The sequence below is a fragment of the Coenobita brevimanus genome, chromosome 62 (assembly GCF_032717465.1).
Source record: "Coenobita brevimanus isolate Jiangsu-jjx chromosome 62, ASM3271746v2, whole genome shotgun sequence".
In the NCBI taxonomy this organism is placed as follows: domain Eukaryota; kingdom Metazoa; phylum Arthropoda; class Malacostraca; order Decapoda; family Coenobitidae; genus Coenobita; species Coenobita brevimanus.
In genome coordinates this window covers 33822684-33845386 of record NC_137015.1, presented here as the reverse complement: position 1 = coordinate 33845386, position 22703 = coordinate 33822684, and the positions used below count along the sequence as shown (strand labels likewise).

Genomic DNA, 22703 nt, shown 5'->3' with positions numbered 1-22703 from the left:
AGTTGGAGGCATTTATGGTCCCTCCCCCTGGGGACTCCGAGGCCACGTGATACGCTGCCATGATTTTTTTTAATTTTGGAAAAGGAAGTGTGGTGTGTACTGTGCATGTACAGTATTTTGATGTTGATAGTTAAAGAAACATGTATTGAAGAGCATGCTGGCCTACTCTCTTTGTTACTGGGATGCTGGAAAAGTTCAGCAAAGGGGGGATGGTTGGGACCCAGTCCCAAGGGCTGATGAAACGGGAGCTCCAGCTCTCTCTGTCATCAGCTTTCCATCCACCTTGGGAGTACTGCCCTGCTCGACTGGTGCTACAGTCTACTCCTTGGATGGGGTTATAAAAGAGACACAAGGTAGGGCTGTGGGTGTTGGAGTGGCCCTAATGAGAGAGCGCAGTGTCTGGAAACTCCCTGTACTGCTGTGCAGATGATACTGTGTTGTCAAGTGAAGACAAACAGGAGCTGCAAGGCTTGGTGGATGACTTTCGGAGAGTATGTAATAAACGGAATCTAAAGGTGAATGTAGGGAAGAGTAAAGTTATGGTCTTCGAGGTGAGGTCAGTGAATGTACAGTGAAGTTGGGAAGAGTAAAGTTATGGTCTTCGGGAGACGTGAAGTCAGTGAATGTACAGTGAGGTTGGATGAGAAGGATATGGAAAATGTGAGTACATTTAAGTACTTGGGTAGTGTGATAAGAAACAAGGAAGTGAGCATGGAAGTGAAAAAGTTATTACATGACAGTACTGTGATACCAACTCTAGCATATGGAAGTGAAGCTTGGACCTTGTTGGAGGGACACAAGTCAAGAGTGAGAGCAGTGGAAATGAGTTATTTGAGAGGAGCCTGTGGAGTCACATGGAAAGACAGACTGACAAATGAGGATGTGAAGGAGCATTGTGGTGTGGATGTGGATGTGATAGGAAGTGTCAGGAGAAACACACTGAGGTGGTTTGGCCATGTGGAGAGGATGTAGAATAAGAGATTGACGAGGAGAGTGTATGTGAGTGAGGTGAAGGGGGAGAGAGGGAGACGAAGGCCATGGATGAAATGAAGGGATGGAATGGAGAGGTATATGAGAGAGGGCGGGTGTGAATTGGAAGCAGGGCAGTGAAATGGTGGAGGACAGGGTGAAGTGGAGGCGATTTGTTTGTGGCCACCCCGTATGAGATTAAGGTGTCTGGCAATAGATAGATAAATAGAGCTCTCCCCCTCTTACTGGCTCCCTTCAACCTCTGTCTCCTCGCTGCACTGTTGCATCTTTATCTCTTTTCTATTGCTGCTTCAATGGTAACTGCTCCCCTGAGCTGTCTGCTTGCATCCCTCCACCTCTTCGACGGGTGCGTAGCGCCCGTCTAGCAACAAACTCTCATCCCTTTTCTGTCCAGCTCTCTAATGCAAGACTTAACCGTTACTCCCAGTCCTTCATTCATGCAACAGATCAACTCTGGAACTGTCTCCCTCTGTCTGTATTTCCTGCTAGCTATGATTCCAGTCTTTCAAATGTAGTGTGTCCAGGCATCACAAAATGATCAGATCTTGAATTTGGCTCTCTCTTGTATTTTGTTTTTCTCTTGGAAGGAACAGTATTGTGGGTTCATGGCCTTTGGTTACTTCTTCCTAAAAAAAAAAAAAAAAAAAAAAAAAGTGTATAATGTATTTACGAAAATGAATTTTATAAAAATAAAGATTTACTTACTGTCATGGGCTTCCTGCACCACCAACTGGACTGCCAGATATTAGTTTGGCATTCTGCCACTGGCCTTAAAATTTAATTGGTTTGGGAGCTTTGATATTGAGGCTCTGAATGTCCTCACTGAGGTCCTCTCCCATGGGTGCCCTGGAGTAAAAAAGAAAATTGTGGTACGGACAGTCAGCACTCTACCGTCATTATCGACTTTATCATTCACACTCAATTCTCTAATAATTTAACAGTGTGCACTGGACACAGGCATAGGCAAAAGAAAACAAACATATGTAGTTATTATCAGCAAAGTGCCCAGTGACATGGGCCACACATCCATTCATCCACACATTCATTATTTGTCTTACAGTAAATACAAACATCTCCAAACCACAGGGTTAGTGCAAGAAAGGTACACCATGTAGTGGCACCAATATGTGGCTCGAGTTCCCAGTTTTTCAAACATCTCTCAACTCCTTCCCTTTTCTCCAAAGGGACAATGCTGGACTGCTGGGGGACAGCAGCTTCAGCCTGTGGTCAACTGGGTTCACATTCCAGATAAACTGGGGACTATAAACTACCTGTACTGTACAGTGATCCCATGGTTATCACATAGTTATGGCGATTATCAATATCACTGCTAGATGAAAATCTGCACTCCAACTGTCATTGAGCATTTTTTGGCTATAAAACTGTTATAGTGTGCCCGAGCTGGTTTCTGCTGACAATGATGGTGCAAAACCTGTGGTTTCTGATGGCTCTGAGGGATTCAAAGAGGTACTACTCCAGGAGTTAATCCCAAATGGCTGAAACCACTAGGGAGTGGCAAATTACTCCAACTCCAAGCCTCAGAACCTCTCACCTCAAGCCGATCTCAGGTCTATAAATGGTAGGTGTTTCTTCCATACTGTGACCTTTTCATCACTTTCTATTAACCTAATCATGCCTAACTGTGTTTCTGATACTTACCATAACAGTCTGTATGTATTTTTTGGGTCTACATTGCTGTGAAAGGGAAAACTTGGGTTTAGAAGTTGGATGCTTGGTACCAATTAGGATCAATCTTCTGTGCTTTTGCTTTCATGCAATTCTGTAACCACACACTAGGCATGGTACCAATTATTTGTGACAACCAAGGGAGCACTTTATTACCACTATTACCTCCAGAGAATATACACTCACTTGCTGCTACTTCCAGAACACTTTTTAACCTACTAATGTCACATATTTGAATTCTTCCAATGTAATTCTATAAGGTACATTACTGGTATATATGTATTTCAAAAAATAAACTTCTATAAATACAGAACTACAAACTGAAGAAAAACAGAAATATAACTTCATATGGCATGAATGCAATTTCAATGTAAAACTGTTCAGTACTGCACTCTGGGAAAAAGAAAAAAATGAGAGAGAGAGAGAGAGAGAGAGAGAGAGAGAGAGAGAGAGAGAGAGAGAGAGAGGCTGTACTGAAGTGGTGGTAGGTGGGGGCACTCACCATCCACTCACTTGATGTACTGTTGCTCTAGGGTGCCTGCCCTTTCCTTTCTTCCTTCTTTTTTCCTTCCTTCCTCTTCTGTCTCACTCTCTCCTTCATTCTTTCCTCTTCCTTCTGTCTATGGGTAACTCTACACTGAGTGACAAGCCAAATGGTCTCCTGTACACCAGGAAACCATTTACTACACTGAGTGGTAACCATATAACCAATTTAAGGCGCATGTTGGTTTAGTGGGTAATTATGGCGTTCCAATCAGACTGAGCCGATGCGGGTTTATATCCAAAGACTGGTTGGGGTTTACTGCTCATGTAATGTCACTCAGGGATGAATGAGGCTGGTCACTCTCATCATAAATGTCAGGACCAACTTGCCTAGCCCCAGGCTCCTACACTCCTCATGAGGCAACACTGGATTAGATGATGAATGAATGAATGAATATATTACAGAAACAGCAAAGGAGTATCAAAACCACTAATTGGTGGTGGCCAATGAAATAATACAGAAGGAGAGATAACAAAGGTGTATGAAAACCACTAATTAGTGATGGCCCATGAACAGCTGTGAGGATTACATGTGGTTAGCTGGCAAACCAGTGTTACAGATGACATTCACCAGCAGAATACAAAAATGATTTTACTTACACTGAGGGTTTCATAAAGTATTATTAAACACTGGGTGCTTGCATACATCTTCATTGCCTCTATTTTATAAAAACATACATATAAAATATGCCACGCTCCCTCTTAAAGAATCCCCATCCTGAGGTTGGCTATGGTACAGAAGATGTTTTATATGGACTGGAAGTTAAACTAAGTGCCAAAACCAGCTAATTTCTTCCCAATAGTTGCTGGAAACTGACAAGAAAAAAGAAATTTGAGGTGCGTAATAAGATCTGCACCAATGTGAGCATCTCAGTTAGGACTTTGATTCCATGTACAGTCATTCAAAAGATAGATCACTGAGTGACTGTACTTGCAGCAAAATGTTTCCTACCTAAACGTGATATGCGAAGCTAGTTACCAAGCTTGTCACCACATTTCACTCTCACGGTAGTATGTCTACAGGTTGCTGGTAGCCATCAATCTACAGTACTACTTAGATTTTGTTTTATGAATATGGCTGTTTATCTTTTCAGTGTATAGGACCTTTCCATGACATTAAAAAGTCTAATGCGGTATGAATCCAATAATGATAATAATCCATCCATCCATCAATCATCCAATTCTATGTTGCCCCAAGAGCAGCGTAGAAACCAGGGGCTAGGCAAGTTGGTCCTGACATTTAAGATGGGAGTGGCCACCCTCACTCATTCCAGAATGGCATTACATAAGCAATAACAACAATAATAATAATAATAATAATTCACTCATCTTAAATGTCGGGATCAACTGCCTAGCCAAGGGCTCCTACACTCCTCATGGGGCAATGTAGGATTGGATGATGGATGGATGGATAATAATAATAATAATAACAGTACAAGCATACCTCAGTTTAACAAAGTAATGATTAGGTAAAACCCCATCATTAGGCGGGGTATCATAATCAGGGTACTTTTAACATGTAAAGCAATGTGAAGTGTTTACAAGCCTCGGGTTTCACCCCAAACCAGGCCCAAAACCCAACCAAAATGAGCCCATAAATAAAAGTTTAAAGCCACTCTAAATGGCCGAACAGCTGTCAAGGAAGCTAACCTAAGCCTAACACCTGTAAATAGCTCACTAAAACCAACAAATAAAATCTGAAAATTGTCAAATATAAGTCTGGGAAAAATAAAGCTTAGTAAACTGTACCCCAAAATGACAATGTCCACCCCACTTACAGTTTATAAATCAACCTAAACACACAATTTTAGACTAAAATACCATCAAAATTGGTAAAAAAAAATAAATAAATAAAACCCATCATTAAACTGGGGTTTGGCCATCGTTAGGTGGGGTATGGTGGTATTTCTACCTCCATCGTTCAGCCAGGGTATCGCATCAAGGGGTATCGTATCTCGAGGTATTACTGTAATCATCATCATCATCATCATCTGGACCTCCTTTCCCACCCTAGGGTAAGGTGAGGAGTAGCAATGTCCAGACAGCCCAAATTTGCCCAATCCAATGGACCACACTTCCATTCACTCATCATTCGAGCTCCTGGAATCCTGGCTCTATCGGATACATCAAAAACATTCACCACGTTCTGTAGCTTTGCATAAACGTATCCGATAGTCAATCCGGACGCTGCCACGTTAAAAAGGGGTGCCAAATCCCCGACCATGCACGTCTCACAACATTCATCCAGTCAGCTCGATCTCTTCTCAGTTCCCTAGCCTAACCGACTTCCAAACCTCTCTTCCTCACACACTCATCCACCATATTTCTCCACCTTCTCCTTGGCCTACTTCGCCTCCTCCCTCCTAATTCACTTAGATATACCTTTTTCACCACTCTCTTGTCATCTATTCTCTCCACATGACCATACCATCTCAGTACACTCTCTTCGATTCTTATGTCCACCAACTTCCCCACTCCACAAGTTTCATGATTTACATTATTTCATATCCTATCCACCCTCTGTACTCCACATACATTCCTCAGCAGTCCCATCTCCACTGCTCTTACTCTTGACTTTCCATTTTCATGCCACACCATAGTCTCACATCCATATGTTAAAGTTGGCACTAACACTCCTTCATGTAAGCCTCATGCAGCTGCAACACTCAAGCCTCTGTTTCTTATTATGGCCTTCATTGCACCAGCTACTTTTCTTCCTTGTGTCACTCTACTTTCAACTTCTTCTGCACATTTTCCTCTCTTTTCTATCACTGTACCCAGGTATTTGAACTCTCTCACCAATTCCAGTCTCTCTCCATTCACTGTAATATCGCACTGGGAGTCACCTTCTCTCTCAGTAACCATCACTTTACTCTTTTTTACTTTTACCCTCAAGGAACGACACTCACAGACATCAGAAAAACTCTGAAGTAGCCTACCAAGTTCTCGTCCAATATCTGCAAGCAGTATTGCATCATCAGCATACAACAAATTTGGGATATTCCATCTATCACCACTCATTACCAATGCCATCCTTCTCTCCATTACTAGAGTTTTTACTTCTCTCATCACCCCACCCATAAATATATTGAACAACCATGGGGACATCACACAACCTTGTCACACACCCACACCAATCGTGAACCATTCACTTAAATGCCCATTAACCCTTACACATGCCTCACTACCATCATAAAAACTCTTGACGGCACCTAACAGCTTACCATCTACACCATACATGAGCAAAACTTTCCACAATCCTTCTCTCTCCACTTGTCGTATGCTTTTTCCAGATACATGAATGCCATAAACACCTTATGGTCCTCCTCACAAGCCTTCTCTGCTATCTGTCTCATTGCAAATATTTGATCCACACATCCTCTGCCACTCCTAAAGCTATCTTGTTCATCACTCACCAAGACTTCTGATATCTCTCTTACTTTCTCTATAATAATTCTAACATATACCTTCCCTACCACACTCAATAAACTTATTTCACAGTTATACTTGCACTCACTTCGCCTGCCTTTATTTTTGTACAGGGGTTCAATCACAGCCTCTTTTCCACTCTGCAAGCACAGTTTCACTCATCCATGCCTTCTTACATACCTCTAACATGCACTTCATTCCACTCTCTCCACTACACTTATCTCTGCATACACCTCATCAACCCTAGGTGCTTTCTCATTTTTCAGCCGCTTGACAGCACTCTTCACCTGTGCGAGTGTCACATCTCCTGGCACTGCATTCCTTCTCTGCACACCTCCAAAACCAATCATGTTGACAGCTGCTCTGCTCTCTCTATTCCCATTCATCAAGCTTTCAAAATATTATTTCCATCTGGTCCTTACTTCATCCCCATGGGTTAATAATCTACCACCTACATCCTTCACACCATCACATTTCTTTCCGCTTGCACTTCTACATTTCCGAACCTCTTTCCAGAATAACTTACTGTTTTCAGAGTAGTTAGCATTCATTTTTCTTCCTAGATCATCATTTACCTCCTTTTTCCTCTTCACAAGTCTCTTTACTTGTCCTTGCTCTCAATATATTCGGTTCTTATTTCAACTGAACCCATCCTGTAACCACTTTAGCCACTTCTTCCTCTTTCCTCCACTGCTCTCTTAACCTCCTCATCCCACCATGCCATACCTTTCTTCTTGGTTGTTACTCTTGCCACACCACACAATGCTTTAGCATTCCTAACTAAGCAATCCCTATATGCATTCCACAGGCTGTCCAGATCCATTTCACTCCAATTCACTGATCCTAACTCCTACCCTACATTGGTCCTGTAATTATCTGCCATTTCTTTGATCCTCAGCTTCTCAACTTTCAGTCTTTCTCCCTGACTGCTCCTCTCTCTCCTGATCCACCTCACTCCTCTCAGCATGATATTGCATACCACAATAATATAATCTGACAGACCTCCACATCGTCCTCTTACGGCCCTCGTATCAGCAACCATTCCTATCATCGACCTCCCTACGAGCATGTAATCAATCAGGCTTCTTTCCACATGATCCCCGTTCCCTCTATACCATGTATATTTATGTGCATCTTTGTGTTTGAAATATGACTTACCGTAAAACGCCATAACTTCGGACATTTTTTATGTGTTTTAATGAATAACTCCTTGTAGAATGGTGCAATTTTATTCCTGTTGGTGTCATGTGGTAGCCAGGGAGAGTACCTACTAAATCCATATATTTAAAAAAATTAGCCAAGCTAAACTTGTGCTTTTTTTTTTTTCATTTTCAAGTGTCCGAAGTTAGGAACAAATTTCCTAACTTCGGACAGCTCTTCCAAACTTCGGACATCCATGTATTTTCCCTTTAAACATGAGAATGGTTAATGGGATCTATCTCTGGACACACTGGCCAAACTTCGGACACTTGAGAAGTTTTTAAAAAATGCAAAAAAAAATACTGGGCACTCGTGACCAGAGTTATACATATATATAGAGAAGTATCCAAAAATATCTTCTTTTTGGAGCTCGTAATTTCATATCACATTAAATTGCATCATATCACATTGTAGTGAGGTATTCTGGCCGTAAATAGAACTAAGAACTATTCACGAACTTTTTGAGATGAAAAAATAAAATAAAAATGCACTGCATATACCCAAAACTGTAAGAGGAACTGTCCTCATTTTCCTAAACAAAACTTTACTTAATTATCAAGAATCTACCTCATTGACTCAACAAATGCATACCGAAATAACATAATATGATGTTGAACATTTCTTACAGGTTCTAAAGACACACACACACACACACACACAAATCAACAGACACACGCACACACTGGCACATGTTATGAAGGCACCATGGAACATATTAACTGTAGTACATCAGTACAAAAAACTATTCCTTAACTACCAGTATAAAATACTGTAACTAAATATATAGTATCACTTTTTTCTTTAAAATAAACCTCATTACTGGTTAAGGCACCTTATTGGCAATAACTTTGGTACTGGTAGTACTGACTATGGTATCTTACAGATCTATATCAAAATTATTATCATTACTTAGGCCAAAGGTTCACATCTACATCAAAAATCATCCTTTGCTTTCGGTCAAGTGTTGGTTCTGGTAACACCTTCAGTATATCCTCTTTGTCTATGTCACTGCTGTCATCAACCATTGGGTATACAAATGTGTGAGGTGCACCCTGAACGTGTTTGAGAAACCTGACATGTATTTCTGGTTTTACCTTAACAATGATAACAATATAATGCCTATATCTGTCTTTGGTATCAAAGGGAACCCTCACAACTACCCAATCTGAGGGAACAACTTTATCCCCAATAATCTGGGTAGAGGTGACTGTCAGGGGAGATGCTTGTGCTTCATGGTTGGGTGCAGATGTGGAAGTGGAAGGCTGTGCTGCTATCTCTGCTGTATCCTCTTGTGGCTGCAATGGCTGGGGTTGTGGATCATCAACTTCACACTCTTCATGCTGGCTCTCTGTTTCATTTTGTAGTGCCCTTGTAGTAATACTCATGCCCGGTGACACATTCAACCTTTTCTTTCGTCTTGGTTTCGCTATAGCTGGACTTGAGCTTGACTGACTGGTTCCATGCCTCATGTCCTTCAACAATTCCAACACTGAGCTGTCTAAGGCAGTACTGGTAGATGGTCCTGGTGTACCAGTATCAGCTGTATCTTGGATTGAATCTTCTGGAAGTCTTGAGATGGATTTCTGTGGATCAAGAGGATAAATGCCGCACTTCCTAAACCCACTACGTAGGTTGTCAGCAATGGTCCCTTTAACTTTATCCACCAGTTCGGTCAGTAGTGCTGGGAAGCAGTCTTTAGGTAATGAAGCACTCAGCCTACCAACAGTAGTTTTCTTGAAGTTCTCGAGGATCTTACGCCAGTGCACTTTTAGAGGCCGGAACACAGCAACATCGAGAGGTTGTGTCAAGTGCATGGAGTTAGGTGGTAAGAGAAGAAAGGAGATATTATGTTTCTCACATGACTCAGTAACACTGGGTGATACATGGCTTGCCAAGTCATCTCCTATAATGACAACTCTACGTGTCTTGCGTTTAGCATAGGGGAAGATAATTTTGTGGAACCAGTCATCGAATGAACACGAGTCGAACCATCCACTGGGGGATCTATTGTATAGTGTTCCAGGAGGGCCCCCTTCAGTCCAGGTATCGTAAAGATGGATAGCTTTATACACCACATATTGAGGGAGTAACACACCAGATGCAGTTCCAGAGAACATAATAGATATTGAGGATTTTGTTGAGTTCATGATTCTCTCTGGATATTTAGTGCCCTGCCTCACTATGACTTTCTTTTTACCTGGATCATCAGTAAGATTGGTCTCATCAAAATTTATTATGTTCTCTGGAGGCACACCTTCTAGTGATTTTTTCAGGTTACTGTAGAACTCGGCTAGCATGGCTCTTGTCACTCTGGCTCTGTCAGTCTTTATATTCTGGGATAATCGTCTACTAAGGGTTTGTTTGTGGCGCTTGAAGAAGGAATGGGCCCATTTAACACCAGGTACATTGTTACTGAATCGTGACACAACAACCCCTCGTTTGTCTAAATATGCTTTCACTAACATCCTCAAGTCCAAATTGTCGAGTGGGAATCCCCATTCTGCCAATGTGAGGATTCTCTGACACACCAGTAACTCTTCATCATGGCTCAATGAAGTATTACGTCCCACTTGTTTGCAATGTTTTTGTATCAGGTAATCATGTAATGTGCTCTTTTTTAATTTATATTTTTCAGCTGTTTTGCGCACACTCATGTTCTTGTTATTTATGTCATCTTTAGCCTTTTCCAGGGCACTTTTGGACACTTTACTTGTGTAGGCTCTTTTCCTCTTTATAGGAGATTTCGCTGTTTTAGGCATGTTTTTCTGTTTATATAATTAGCATCACTTTACCATTAATATTATTGTCTGTCCGAAGTTTGGACTTTATTTGGCTCAAATAATTTGTCTGTCCGAAGTTAGGAATTTTTTCTGCAAAATAAAGAAGTATTCATTAAAGCAGGCATAGCAAGATTATCCATGCATATATTTTGAAACAGTTTACTTCCCAGTACTTACAGCACTTTTCTACATATAATCGTACTGTTCACTTTTTACAATTGAAACTGGTTGTTCTGTGTGAACAAAGTTATGCAGGGTAAGAAAATTCAGTTATTTTTTCCAATGGATTCACGAATTTTTTTCACCCACACATATTCAAGCTAGTTTAATAGGATTAATACATAATAGTCTTAGAGGATTACCCTACCTACCCACATCATTATTTTTTGCAAATATCGCACTCTCTTCCAATAAACTTGAATTATTACATTTTTCTGCGAAATGTCCGAAGTTTGGACGCCGTCCGAAGTTATGGCGTTTTACGGTACAAATGCACAACCTCCTCTCCTGACACATATCCTTCAGTCACTTCCCTTTATCATATTCTCCCGGTACTCCATAACAACCCATTATTTCATCCTCAGGACCAGTGCCTACTCTTCCATTCATATCCCCCATTACAATCACTTTATAGCTCCTGAACATTTCTCCCACTACTTCATCCAGTTCATCCCACAATCTGTCTCTCTCTCTCTCTCTTTCTCACTCCTGTCCTCACACGGTGCATACGTTACAATCACCGCCACTTTCACCTTCTCAAACTTGAACTTGACATACATACACCTCGAGTTGACACATTTGTAGTCTCTCATTCCATTCTGCCACACCTGATTCATCAAGAAAGCAACTCCTTCCTTGCATCTTCCTCGCCCATTCATGCCCAATCTTACACATTTCACACCCTCCCATTCCACTTCACATCCTTTCATCTTCATATCACACAATGCCATCAAGGCATATCTCACACTCTTGAACATGTTCACCATAATAATAATAATAATAATGATCTATCTATCTACCTATTGCCAGACGCCTCAATCCCGTTTGGGGTGGCCACAAACAAATCGCCTCCAAGTCACCCTGTCCCCCGCCATTTCACTGCCCTGCTCCCAACTCACACCCCCCTCTCTCATATACCTCTCCACCCCATCCCTCCATCTCATCCTCGGCCTCCCCCTCCCTCTTCCCCCCTCCACCTCACTCACATACACTCTCTTCGTCAGTCTTTCACCCTCCATCCTCTCCACATGGCCAAACCACCTCAGTGTGTTCCTCATAACGCTTCCTATCACATCCACATCCACATCACAACGCTCCTTTATATCCTCATTCGTCAGCCTGTCTCTCCACGTGACTCCACAGGCTCCTCTTAAATAACTCATTTCCACTGCTCTCACTCTTGACTTGTGTCCTTCCAACAATGTCCAAGCTTCACTTCCGTACGTTAGAGTTGGTATCACAATACTGTCATGTAGTAACTTTTTCACTTCCATGCTCACTTCCCTGTTTCTTATCACTGCTTTCAAGGAACCAGCAACCTTTCTTCCCTGCTGTACCCTTTCAAGCACTTCATCCTCCAAACCTCCATCCTTACTCATCACACTACCCAAATACTTAAACGTACTCACATTTTCCAATTCCTCACCATCTAACCTCGCTGTACATTCACTAACTTCACCTCTCTCAAAGACCATCACTTTACTCTTCCCTACATTCACCTTTAGGTTCCGTTTCTTACACACTCTCTCAAACTCATCCACCAAGCCTTGCAGCTCCCCTTCGTCTTCACTCAACAACACAGTATCATCTGCAAACAACAGTACAGGGAGTTTCCAAACACTATCCTCTCTCACCAGGGCCACTCCAACATCCACTACCCTACCTTGTACCTCTTTTATTACCCCATCCATGTACAGATTGAACAACCATGGAGACATGACACATCCTTGTTTCAAACCAACTTTCAAAGAGAAAAATTCACTTAGTTCACCATCCACACGCACTGCAGCCTTCGCACCATCGTACATACTCTTCACAGCATTCAACAACTTCCCATCTACTCCATATATTCTTAACACTTTCCACAGTCCTTGTCTATCCACCCTGTCATATGCTTTCTCCAAATCCATGAAAGCCGCATACAACTTCTTTCCCTTCTCTAGAAACTTTTCCACTAAAGATCTAAGAATGAATATCTGATCTACACAACCTCTTCCCTTCCTAAAGCCTCCCTGTTCTTCTTCAACTAATTTCTCTGTTCTTTCTCTAACTCTGTCTATAAGTATCCTACCATACACTTTTCCTATTATACTAAGAAGACAAATGCCCCTATGATTACCACACACTTCTTTTTCCCCTTTTCCTTTGTACAAGGGAATAATTATACCTGACTTCCAATCCTCCAGGACTCTACCTTCCTCCCAGGCCAATCTGCACATCTTCCACATCCATTCTACTACTATCTCTCCCCCATGCTTCAGCATTTCACCACACACTCCATCAATTCCTGGGGCTTTCCCCGATTTAACTTTCTTCATTGCTTCCACAACTTCTATCCTACTGATTTCTTCCTGTCTTCTCACCTCCCTCCTTCTCCCAGCCATTCCCCAGCCACTTATACTTGCATCCTCTACGTTCAACAATTCCTTAAAGTGTTCTCTCCATCTGCTCATTTTTTCTCCCTTCTCCACTAGTAATCTACCATTTTTATCTTTCACTCCCCTGCTAATCTGGTCTTTTGTTTCTCAAAAGTGCCAGTTCCTCCAAAGGGAATTCCTTAGTGCTAAACACACTTATACATTACTTTTACAACAATAAGAATGGTGACATCTCTCACAAACAGTACAATACAAACTTCATCAGTGAAAAATGTGAAAGTGGCAATAAAAACCCTATAATCATCCATCACAGTACCTCTCTTCAGGTCACAGCATTTTGAAAAGAGAAAGGCTTTCAGCTGTCTCGTAAAAGATCCAACAGAAGAGACTTGTCTCATGAACAACAGTAATCTATTATCTAGGGACTCTATACACAAAGAATGATCAGAGGAAGATGGCTGGTGAATGGCTCCAGGCTTTTCAAGATGCAAGGAATCATCTTCACTACGTAACATCACATTTGGGCATGCCGATGGGAATTTCAACAATTCAGGAAGATACTTTGGTTCACCAAACTTAAGAACCTTGAATGAAATAAGAGACAGTTTAAATTCAATTTTAGCCTTTACTGGTAACCAATGCAGCTCAATTAGGGATGGTGTAGTTGAGGTTCTCAGGGGGAGACCAAAGATAAGTCTTGCTGCCCTGTTCAACACAGACTGAACTTTTGTTTGTGTATTATTTGGAAGACCAATCCACAGTGAATTACAGTAATCGACACAAGACAAGACCACTGCGTGGACCAACGTTAAGAGGCAACGTCTATTCAGAAATTTTCTCACAGAGTACAGATTTCCGATTTGCAAGTGACACCCTCTAACAACTTGATTAATATGTTCTTTGTAATTTAACTCTGAATTAAAGTAAATACCCAGATTTCGAACAGAACTGGTTGGCTGAAACTGTGACATACCAATGTCCAAAGCCAAGGCATCATCAGTGTTGCCACCCCTCTGATGTTGATGATCTCAGTTCAGCTTTCCTCCTTGCCACCCAAATCGTAATATCAGACATAAGAGTTTAGAGTTTTGTCTTGGTATCATTAACCCCTTAAGACCGGAATTGCCTCAGGCAGGGTACTTCCCACAACTGCAATTCGGGGGTGTTTTGGCGACTTTCAGCAAGGGCAAATTGACTGTGTTCTGACTAAAGAGGAAGAATTTACACACCTGACAACACAATCCGCACCTTCGTAGGCCTAATGGTTACCACACAATCGCACATCAAAGTTCAAAAAACGTTTATGATAGTTACCCCTCGAAAACAATAGAAAACATGGAAACTTTGATACCTACCTATTTTCCTAATTGAAACAGGTCATTTCAAAGTGTTTTATCACACCACCCATGAAAACAGGTGAATGTAGGTGTGGGGAGATTACTATAGACTGTGGGGAGATAAAGTACACTGTGGAGAGGTACGGGGGTTGGAAATAACCAGCTTTTCGCATGAAAAGAAAGCACTTCATTGTGTTCTGTAACATCTACCATGAAAACAGGTGTGTATGTAGGTGTGGGGAGATAACTAGTGTGGGGAGTAGGCCTACAAGGCCTTGGTGGTACTTGGGGAGAAAATTTTTGGTAACAACCAAATTCTCTTGAGGAAACCCTCCATTTCAATGGGATTTGTCATACCAGCCATAAAAACAGGTGTGTATGTAGGTGTGGGGAGTAGCCCTACAAGGCCTCATAGTCATTCCAAAACTAACACAGATGCATATAAATGTTTATAACTATCATGGACATCAAAATAAAGTTGAATAATGTTACACATTTATCACACCACTACAATTATCAAATTATCATTACATTTCATCTCACTTATCATTACAGTTTCAGCAACAACCAAATTCTCTTGTGGAAACTCTCCATTTCATTGGAATTTATCACCCCAGCCATGAAAACAGGTGTGTTTGTATGTGTGGGGAGATGAAACAGGTGCGGGGAGTAGCCTTACAAAGCCTCATAGTCTTTCGAAAACTAACACAGACGGACGCTACTCAGAGGTGTTAATCTGGGCAGGTAGGGAGAATGAAAAAATAAATAAATAAAAAATAAGATGCGTCGTATGTAGTACAACATACAGCATTCTCCAACTACATACGTACAGAAACTGGTAGGTACGAAGAAAGAAATGAACAGAGTGAGGTATAAAAATTTGGGAAGAAGTAGAAATAATATGAAACAGGTACGTACATCAAGCCTGACACTCGGGGGCCTGTTGGGGGCTGGAAGGGTAGTGAGGGACAAGAAGGGAGAGATGGGGTGGGGTTTGGGGGGAGGGGACGAGGCTAGCAGGGAGGGAAGAGGGGCAAGAGAGGGTGGGAAGGGACGCAGGTTGTTGTGGGAGGAGAGATGCAGTTGCGTGGAGGGGTGGGAGAGTGATGAGGGACATGGAGGGTGTGAGGGAGTGGAGTAGAGGGTGGCATGGAGGAGGCCATGAGGGGGGTGCCCCCCCCCACCGCCCGGGTTGGTCCGATCCCCCCTCACGCCACATCAGGGGCGAGTTCTCATTGGCCTGAAGCCTTGTACATCATCATTGGGTTGGAGCAAGTGCTCCGCAGTTTTTTACAGGCTGCGTTCAATTGATGCGATTAGGCATTTTGGCATAAAACTCAAATCGCATCAACTGATGCGATCAGGACTTAAGGGGTTAATATCTGACATCTTAACACAGACCTGAGTGTCATCAGCATAAAAATGATAGGAAATGTTGTGAGCATTAAGTAAAGATGATAAACTACTCATATAGACTGTAATAGAATTGGACCCAAAACTGATCCTTGAGGGACTTTGAACAGGAGGGGAGCAGAATCTGAGCTGGCACAATCAACAACTACTCTCTGAGATCTGTCTGACAGATACGACTTATGGAGCAAAGGAGCACTGTCATGAACGTCATAAAAACGCAGATCATCCAAATATAGTTTATGATCTACTGTGTCAAATGCTGCAGGCAGTTCCGACAGAAGTAGGAGAGAGGACATCCCACTACAGGTGTTTGCCACCAGGTCACTAAGAATCCTTGTTAATGCAGATTCAGTTGAATGGTATTTTCTGTATGCTGACTGTGGTAGGTGGGGGTGGTCACCATCCACTCACTCGATGTAGTGCTGCCATCAGGTGTCTGCCCTTTCCTCTCCTCCATCCTTTTTTCCTTCCATCCTCTCTTACATTTCTTTCCTTCATTCTTTCCTCGTCCTGCCTACAGGTGACTTTACACTCCCTCTTCTGTCTTTCTTTTCTTCATTCTTTCCTCTTCCTTCTGCCTGTGGGTGACTCTACAATGACTGACAAGCCAAATGGATTCCTGTACACCAGGAAACCATTTACTACACTGGGTGGTAACCATATAACCAAATATTGGCGCCTGGTGATTTAGTGGGTAATTACGGTGCTCCAATCCGATTGAGCCGGTGAAGGTTTATATCCAAGGAGTGGTTGGGGTTTATTGCTCACATAATGCCACTCAGGGATGACTGAGGTTGGTCACACTCATCTTAAATGTCAGGACCAACCTAAATAGCCCTGAGCTTCTTTGCTCCTCATGGGGCAACGTAGGATTGGATGATGATGATGATGATGATGATGATGATGATGATCATGATGACTGAACAACAGGAACAACTCTGTTGTTCCAGGAGTGGTAAGAGTTGATCAAGTATGGCCAGCTCAACAATCTTCGATGGGAAAGACAGGTTAGAGATGGGACGATAATTTGTCGTGCTCTTGACATCAAGGCCAGGTTTCTCGAGTAGGGACCTAATCAAGGCACGTTTCTCAGACTGCACAAAACTGCTTTCTAAGAAACATCTATTTATTATGTTGCAGAAAGTGTCGGCTGTGTGCTTGTACACATCAGGCAGTCATGACGTGTTACACAGATCAAGTGGTCAAAATGGTATGTAACACTTGAATTTATTTACATCCAGCATGAAAAGTTGAAAGCAAATGACCCCCTGTGTGCCATGATTGGAAGTCAACTGAGTACACTTCACTAGAAGAACTGTTGTCTGATGATATCTAGGGTTGGTGGCAGTACTGTCAAAGAAGAGGGAGAATGGCCACGTGCAATTTGCCATAAGGGCGTGGGAAGTAATTCCATCTTGTGCAGTGTTTGTGATAAGTGGATGCATATGAGGTGCAGTGGTATTAGAGGTAGACTGCTAGATAATGCTGATTTTATGTGTGTGGTGTGTTGGGGAGAGCAGGTGGAGATTGTCAGGCATGAAAGGATTGAACATGCTGGCGAGTCCTTTGAGTGTGTGGATGGGTTTTGTTATTTGGGAGACATGTTATGTGCTGGAGGTGGGGCCGGAGCTAGCTCTGTGGTTAGGGTGAGGAGTGGCTGGAAGAAGTTCAGGAAGCCGTTGCCTCTCCTGACATTGAGAGGGCTCTCTCTACATGCTAAGGGATCTTTGTATGCATCATGTGTTAGGAGTTTAACGTTGTATGGTAGTGAGACCTGAGCAGTACAGGAAGAGGATATCTGCAGGCTCAAATGTACAGGAATGACAATGATTTGATAGATGTGCAGTGCGTCCCTGAGTGCAAGGCCTGGGGGGGTTAGGTTTATGATGGAAGAGTTGAAAGGTAGGATGGGACTGGACAGTATTGGTGTTGTGATGAGGATAGGTAGATTGAGGTGGTATGGGCATGTGGAGAGGATGGGGGATGATAATTGGGAGCAGAAAGTGAGATGCGTTAATATTAGGGGTTGCAAGGAGAAGACCAAAAAAGACCTGGGATGAGGTAATTAAGTGTGACCTCAGGGTTAAGAGACTGAACAGGGAGGCTGCCAGAGATCGAGCACCATGGATAGCAGCCATTAGGTGACCAAGACCGACACATACAAGCATGTTGGAGCCTTCAAAAACTACATGATTTTTTATGCGAGATGTCTTGGTTGTAAAAAATGAAGCAATATCAGAAGCTAATTGGGCATCAGATACAGAATTTGGTTTAACAATTACATTCCTCCAACCAACCAAACTGTTCACAACTGAAGAGAGTTTTTTTATCAACACCACATGAATTAACCTTGTTTTGATAATACCTTGCTTTAGGGACTTTTACAGCGTGAAAAACTGCTTTTCTTGCTGAAACATAACGCAAACGAGATGATTCCGTCCGTTGCAAGTGCCACTCACATTCTGCCTTTCTACACTGTCTGCACAAAGAATTTACTGATGGACCATACCATGGAGAATTATCACATGCAACGATTGTTTTTACTACCTCAAGACAATAATGGTAAAAAAACTGACCTAAGCACATTGTTATATATATTAGCCAAACCATCAGAAGATCTGAATAATCAATATACAATAAAACCTCACTATAACAAACTAATTGGGGCTCAAGCCACTCTGAAAAATCCGAAATTCCAATAAATGCGACATCTGGACTTCCCCCTGCTAACCTGAACTTTTTCCGATATAACAGACTTTAGTTCAGACAGCACCAATGGTTTTTAAACGACCTGTTTTGACTACCATTGCAGTACTGTACAGTATTATACATTCACTACAATAAGCAAATGGTATAATATATAATACAGTAAAATCTCAATATAACGGACTTCAATAGACCAGAATTCGCTTTTAGCGGACTCGAGGAGCTACCGGACTAAATTCCTATACAGTATATCGGAAAATGTCCGATAAAGCCAGAAGCAGTCCAGACTGCCTGACCACTTCAGGTATGTTCATCACAATAAGGTAAATAAAAGACATGTTTATCACTGTACAGTACAGTATTATTATATATACTATACCATTTGATTAATGTAGTGCAGTTATAACAGTACAGTACTGCAGTGTTAGTCAAAACAGTTTAAAAACTGTTCATGAGATCCAGACTAAAGTCTGATATATCGGAAAAAGTCCGGGTTAACAGGGGGAAGTCCGGATGTTGTTTTTATCAGAATTTCGCGTTTTTCGGAATAACTTGAGCCCCAATTAGTCCGTTGTACTGAGGTCTTACTGTGCTGTACTGTACACAGATAAACATGTCTTTTATTTACCTTATTGTGGTGAACACAGCTGAAGTGGTCAGGCAGTCCAGACTTCTTCTGGCTTTATGGGACATTTTCCAACATACAAGAATGTAGGCCAGTAGCTCCTTGAATCCAATAAAAGCGAATTCCGGTCTACTGAAGTCCATTGTATCGAGGTTTTACTGAAGCTCAAGCTCAAACGCTGATCAATTTCAAGACACATCAAATGGCGGTCAACGTTCCTGTTAGTTCTGAACTTGATGAACATTTTATACGAGCGAGATTTCGAGATATCAAAACTAAAAGTGATCACAGCATCGTCAGAGATGAGGGAGCCCAGTGAGTCAACCTCCACATCAGATATGAACCTGCAACCAACAGGGGACAAGATCAAGTCAAGGACATGTCCTGAGATATGAGTTGGATCACTCACATGATTGAAAAAATTATTCTGGTTGATCAACACAAGGAATTCTACAGAAAAAAGGTTGTGACTACGGACTGTCAACCAGTAACTGAAACCACCGCAAACAAGAAGTCCTCCAGATTTAAGAGAAAACACTTAAAGACACTGGCCAAACTCCTCCACAAAACCTCAATCTGTGCCTGGATGACCTGGTCGATAAACAATTGCAATTTTAAAGGTTTTCTGATGGAAATTTATCATACATACATTAATACATTATCTAATCCAGTGTTGCTCCATGAGAAGTGCAGAAGCTGGGCAAGTTGGTCCTGACATTTAAGATGAGAGTGACCAGCTTCACTTACCCCGGAGTGGCATTACATGAGCAAAAGCCCCAACCATCCCTTGGATATAAACCTATACAGGCTTAATCCAACTGGAGTGCCCTAATTACCCAAGTGACATAATTTGGTTATATGGTTACCACCCAGCAGAGTAAATGGTTTCCTGGTGTAAAGGAAACCATTTGGCTTGTCACTCAGAGTAGAGTCACCCACATACAAGAGGAGGTGGAAAGAATGAAGGAAAAGAATGACAGAATTTATCAATACTTCCATAAATTCAAATGAAGCTGAAGTTAGGTCAAAGTCTATGAAATAAACATTTGCGAGTGCTGCCTAGTAGATGAATGCTACACCTCACAGATAGTCAGTGGCAGGTCTGGGAATACTGTACTTATACTAGAATGTGTCTAAGGCAAAGCACTACAAATAACATTAATATCAGACACATACAACCAGGTTTCAGTCAAGCACAAAATGTCATGCTCATGCTGATTTAGAGCTTCATTAATATAGTCTATCTTATTATGAATGGAATGAATACAGTAATCCCTCCAAGACTGATGTAATAGAGCCCTAGCAACGTCCAGAACTTGGTCTTGTCTGGGACTTGGGAAAAATGCCCCTGGACAGGTACTTATAGACCCCAACCCAACCTAACTTTGGAAGCCACCTAAATAACTCCTACTGGTCATGCACAGCACCTATTAATGACCATAGTCACACAAATAAGGGACAGAAACTATAAAATGAAAAGGAACCAGAGAATGAGAAATACGAGGTGAGTAAGGAAAATATTTAGCAGTGTACAGGGTACTTACGACATGTCCGTGGCTGTCGCGAAGATTAACCCACCTCCTCTATGGCTCTGACAGTGGTGAAGGTGCCCTTGAAGCACGTACAGTAATCCAGTGTTGTGCTCCACTTAATCATTTGCACTGTGAATTGTAACTGTTTAACACTGCACATTGTTCTTACTTGCGACACACCAGCTGCAACACGCTAGTGTTGTACTCTGCACTTAATCCTCTGCATTCTGATTTCTAATTTCTTAACACTGTACAACGCTGCAAACTCCTATGTGGTCTAGTGGCAGCAAGGCCTGCAGCAGGTAGGGCACCACCACAAAATCGAGCACGTGGGCAGCCATGGTGACGAGCGTGCAGTTACGATGGTAGGTACGCAGGATGTGGGGAGGATGCAGGGTCGCTTTAGCGGACGTCGCTGGAACTATGCACCAAAACACAGCCATTCGTCCCCGCGTGGCAAATTTAGAGTAGGGATGAACACATATCGTCCCCCCCCCCCCCCCGGTGTCCCAGATGTCCGGGAATAATCAAAGACTTGGACTAATGGACCCAAACCTAAAATGTACGGGACATGGGGTGTCCAGGTCTTAAAGGGATTACTGTATTTCAAAGACCAATCCTTAACTGGTTCAAGAGGGACCTAGTCAGTTTTTTGAATGTCAAAGTTGGTGTTTCCAGTCAATCTATTCCTATGAGAAATCATAACTGGACAGTCTCTACTAGATACATGTTAAATCATCTGGATTAAAAAAAAAAAAAAAAATACTGTAGGGGTTACCTGGTAAATATTGTATACAGTATGGTACAGTACTATATTTATAACATCTTTATGTATGGGTGTATAGTATACTGAACTGTATTAAAAAAAAAAAAAGAAAAAAAAAAAAAAAGGAAGAAAAAAAAAAAAGGCTTACTTGGGGCGATATCTAACAGCTTCAATCTCCTTCCTGTCATACAGTACACCTTTCCCAGCCAGCCAACGCTCCATTCCGTTCCAGGCAATCATGATACCATTGTCACAACAAAGTCGTGGAGGGGGGCAGACCAATTGGTAGCCAGTAGAGTCACAGAGACGCTGTAGTGCTGAACGGATGTACTGATTACATGCTACACCTCCTGATACTACCTGCAACCACAAATGGCTTCATTATGTTGTTAACAACTGTTTAGATGATACCCTGGAAGACTGAAAAAATATCACAAATCTTGAAAAAAATTTGTATGTTAAAGACTTTTTCAAGCCTCTGCTGTCCATCCATCCATCATTTTTTTTTTTTTTTTTTTTTTTTTTTTTTTTTTTTATGTGTCCGACTCTGAGCATAGGCTTCACAGCCTGCTCTCAAGGCCCAGTAGTCCTCCTACATACCATACACCTCTCCACATGTCACCACTTCGGCGCTAACACCCACCGTCCATATTGAATACATGCTAGGGCTGTCTCATACAGGACTGGTGTATTGGTATTAGCGGGGGTACTTTTATGACATGTCGGCGGGTCTTCTGGTAGATCAGGAAAGTCTGCTTTTATGAAATTCAAATCCTTAAACTGTTCCCTGCCCCAGCCAGGATTCGAACCTCGGTCCATCAGGACTGCAGGCCGCCTCTCTACCGATTCAGCCACCGCCTCCCCCATGTCAACTGTCTAGCAGTGCTTATTTTATTGGATATTATCCCTAATTGTACCTCACCCTTAGTCAAATGTCTGGGAAACAACTATGCGTGAGTTTCGCGCTGCAGGATCCTGCGTTATGCGGGTGCTCACTGTACTGCTTGTTCGATACCCCACAGGTGAAAGTAAAGGACGAGAAAGATTTAGGAGTTATTATATGTAATGATTTCAAAAATCAAAACAGTGTATAGCAGCC

The 22703-nt window shown here is 42.0% G+C and overlaps 1 protein-coding gene across 1 annotated transcript in view; it reads right to left on the bottom strand.

Annotated features, from left to right (window-relative positions):
* Positions 1-22703, bottom strand: part of Tcs4 (Threonyl-carbamoyl synthesis 4) — a gene marked incomplete at its 5' end in the record, with an annotated part of 147224 nt that overhangs the window by 13921 nt on the left and 110600 nt on the right. The window contains one exon of the mRNA XM_080275634.1: positions 21753-21964. Coding sequence (XP_080131760.1) covers positions 21753-21964 — 212 coding nt within the window. The remainder of the gene's footprint in view (positions 1-21752; positions 21965-22703) is intronic.